At 40.9% G+C, this 3621-nt stretch overlaps 1 protein-coding gene across 1 annotated transcript; it reads left to right on the top strand.

Annotated features, from left to right (window-relative positions):
- The first annotated feature begins 378 nt into the window (after positions 1-378).
- LOC129418232 (5-hydroxytryptamine receptor 1B) lies at positions 379-2183 on the top strand. The gene has a single exon (XM_055173181.2). The coding sequence runs from the start codon at positions 791-793 to the stop codon at positions 1946-1948; it is 1158 nt and encodes a 385-aa protein (XP_055029156.1). The 5' UTR covers positions 379-790; the 3' UTR covers positions 1949-2183.
- The last annotated feature ends 1438 nt before the right edge of the window (positions 2184-3621 follow it).

The following is a 3621-nucleotide window of genomic DNA, read 5'->3' on the forward strand; positions in this document are numbered from 1 at the left end:
TGTGATCTCAACACTTACTGAAATATTGGCTGAATTGTTTCCATGCTTATAAAATGCATGCATGTATGATACAGAGTACTCTGTCTGGTACTGTACAACCAAATAAAAGCACCATAAATAAACACCAAGCTTAAAAGGATTAGAAATATCACCACTGTGATCATAAATGCAGTATGCTTTGTGAATAAAAGAGCTGTTTGAAGAGCTCCTATCATGATCCACTTAACAAAAACAGCATACAGTTTCACACATGGGTTGTGAAAATGACAGATTAGTTTTTGGTGTGATTTTTTTTTAAAAAAGGGCAGCACTAAGACCCAGAGGATGGCATCCTCTCTCAAACTAGAAGATCGTGGTTATCAAAGCTGCAACTTTTGCATCAGAGCCCTATAAAACGCGAGGACCCTGCACCCGCCTATCAGTGAAACCTATGAAAAATTACCGTCGCTTGCGGGCAAAGTATCGAGCTTTTAAAGATGACTCGCTTGTGAAAGTGAAGCCACTGGATCACTGACGAGTGATGGAAGATATATTTTCACACGCAACTTCTTGGATGCTCTATTGCCCTGTTCGGCAACTTTTAATACATTGTCTGAAAATGAACGCAATGTATTGTTTTTTCTTGAAGACTGACGTTTGACACTGAAAATGAAACGGAAAGATATATTTGCGTATAGCAAAACAGAAGAGCGTCTGGAAGTGCCAGAAACCATGAAGCGGAGAAAATTCGGCATTTTTATAAAAGGGCTCTACAGAGATACTCCACACTGAAATGCGTAAAACATAACATATGAAATCACACTACATGTCTTCTGGCATGGAGCGCAGCGGTCACTTCAAGCCAACACCTGCACATTTCGACCAGGTATTAAACACCTCGACCGGCGCAAATGTGACTTTAACACCCCAAACCGACGGAACCGATTCAAGTTTTGCTTTCCAAGTCACCTTAGCGTTAATTCTCGGCGTTTTAACTCTTGCAACTATATTAAGCAACGCGTTCGTCATCGCCACCATCTCGCAATCTAGGAAGCTTCAGACACCGGCGAACTTTTTGATCGCATCCCTTGCGGTCACGGACCTTCTGGTGTCGGTGCTCGTCATGCCCATTTGCGCGCTTTACACGGTCACTCACGAGTGGACTCTCGGGCAGGTTATCTGCGACATCTGGCTGTCCTCAGATATAACCTGTTGCACCGCGTCCATCCTTCACCTGTGCGTAATTGCTCTGGATCGATACTGGGCTATAACGGACGCGGTCGAGTATGCCAAGAAGCGTACCCAAGCGCGCGCCGCGGGGATGGTGGCGACCGCGTGGATCATCGCCATCTCCATCTCTCTCCCGCCTTTCTTCTGGCGACAGGTGAAGGCAGGGGAGCTGACCACCTGCACGGTGAACACGGACCACATCTTTTACACAATCTACTCCACGTTTGGGGCTTTCTACATCCCCACGCTGCTACTTATTGCGTTGTACGGGAGGATATACGTGGAGGCGAGGAAGCGCATCTTGAAACAGTCGCCCAAAAAAGCGGGGAAGAGACTCACTTCGGCACATCTGATCACGAATTCACCAGCATCCGTGGCTTCAACTTCTCCATTGCATTGCTCGGACACCGGCTCTCTGGGCAGTGATAATCAAATAAGAGTAACTGTATCAGACTCACTCTTGGAGAAAAAGCGAATATCGGCTGCCCGAGAGAGGAAAGCCACCAAAACGCTTGGCATCATATTAGGAGCTTATATTATTTGCTGGCTGCCGTTTTTCATCTACACATTACTCCTTTCTCTCTGTCCATTCTGTGGGTTTTCTCAAGAACTCTTTGACTTTTTCACATGGCTTGGCTACCTCAACTCATTGATCAACCCTATTATATACACCATGTCCAATGATGACTTTAAAAAAGCTTTTCACAAACTCATGAGGTTTAAATATTGCAGACGTTAGGAAGTTAAATAAGTTGCTTTACACGAGCCTCGCCCTCGATTGTAAATGTACAGACGTCCCTTGAGAAAATAACATAGCGTAATGTTAATTTAACGACTGCGTAATAGCGCAATGGCAGCTTGTTAATAACGCAAAATTGTGCATTGTCTTGATTCCTCATCAAATGTGAAATTAAACCGCTCTCACGTGGTCATTGCCTATAATCCTGCACTTAATAAATAAGTTGGGATATCCATTTGCTTGTGTTTAAATTTTGCACTGTTTTTTCTGTCTCATGAATAGGTAAACACTATGAATTTTTTATATTTATAGCAGTGCATGCCCACCTTCATTCAGTTTCATTATGACAGCCCTGTTCATAAAAACGTAATTATGAATAAAAGATGTAAATATGCATTATTTGTATTTGCACCCATATATTTTGGCAGCTATAATGTGACATTGCTATCATTGTCTGTGGGTGGTTTGATAGAAAGTCCTTTATTTTTTATTACTAAATGACCGAACAGTACAAATGATACCGAGACAGTAAGCAACACAGGTCAATGCTCTCTCTAAAGCAGAAATAAATAAACAATACTCAAAAGTACTCAAAGCCTTAAGCCAAGTGAAGCTGACCAACCTAAAGTTATTAACATTTGGACATGCTTGAGAAATGATTAAAGAACTGTGACCATGTCTGTGAAATCCAGAGATTAGAAGTATCAAACTTTGACTTCACTCATTAATTTCCTTTTAATTTCAATCTTTGACATGGCCTTACTCAATGAATGTTGAAAATATAAAGGTCACATGTTTACTGAATATTCTTTACATTATATAAGATGATTTTATGTAAATTATAGTGCAGTAAATCTGCAATTTCAGCTGGGATTTTACAGACTTGGTCACAATTGTGACTGTTGCATCTAATCCAGGGAAAAGCTAAATAGATGCACCTTCTGCTCTGTGCGCTCATAAGTCATATAATCTGTCACTTGGCAGCATGAAAGCTCATAGAGTAACCGTGAATGACACGTCTACCCCAGGAGGTGAGTAATACGTCAAAGACGCACCAAAAAAGGGCTGAGATATCGACCTGTCATGCCCATATGGAGGTGACATCTACAGACGCCAACAACAGGGAAGAATCACTGCATAGCTACGATGCTCCAAAGAGCTTTGAATTCTGCTTTCCACAATTAGCCAATATGTGCTTTAACCCTTTGTTCGGTTATGGTGAATATTTATTTGGCTTTCAGACTTTATTGGCCCCCAATATACCCCATGAGCTTTTCTTCTATTTTAATGTCGGCTAACTAATGTGGAATGAGTTAATATTACAGTTTAATGCCTTCTAAAACACTCCTAGTAAGTGTCAGCTAATCTGTCAGAATCAATTAGCAGTGAATCATAAATTACTGTAGCTCCTTAAAATGATGCTGCTGGAAAAGACCATGATGTACAGAGTTTTTAGAAACATACTGTTCTCTTGGAGTACGTTGATTGGGACGTCTTGAATAAAGAACAGTGCAAAAGTGATTAAAAAAATAAAGCTTTTTCGACAAACTCAGAGGAGCATTTCATTATTTGCTTATTGATTTAGTTTCTTGCACTTTCTTTTGAACAAATTAAAGCGTAGGGTAATCGTTAATGCTGTACAATGCCAAATAAGCCACACATTATGTGTTAAT

The sequence above is a fragment of the Misgurnus anguillicaudatus genome, unplaced genomic scaffold, assembly GCF_027580225.2.
Source record: "Misgurnus anguillicaudatus unplaced genomic scaffold, ASM2758022v2 HiC_scaffold_28, whole genome shotgun sequence".
Classification (NCBI taxonomy): domain Eukaryota; kingdom Metazoa; phylum Chordata; class Actinopteri; order Cypriniformes; family Cobitidae; genus Misgurnus; species Misgurnus anguillicaudatus.

Excerpts from the sequence above, each read along its gene's own strand:
- LOC129418232 (XM_055173181.2), top strand. The coding sequence starts at position 791 with ATGAAATCACACTACATGTCTTCTGGCATGGAGCGCAGCGGTCACTTC.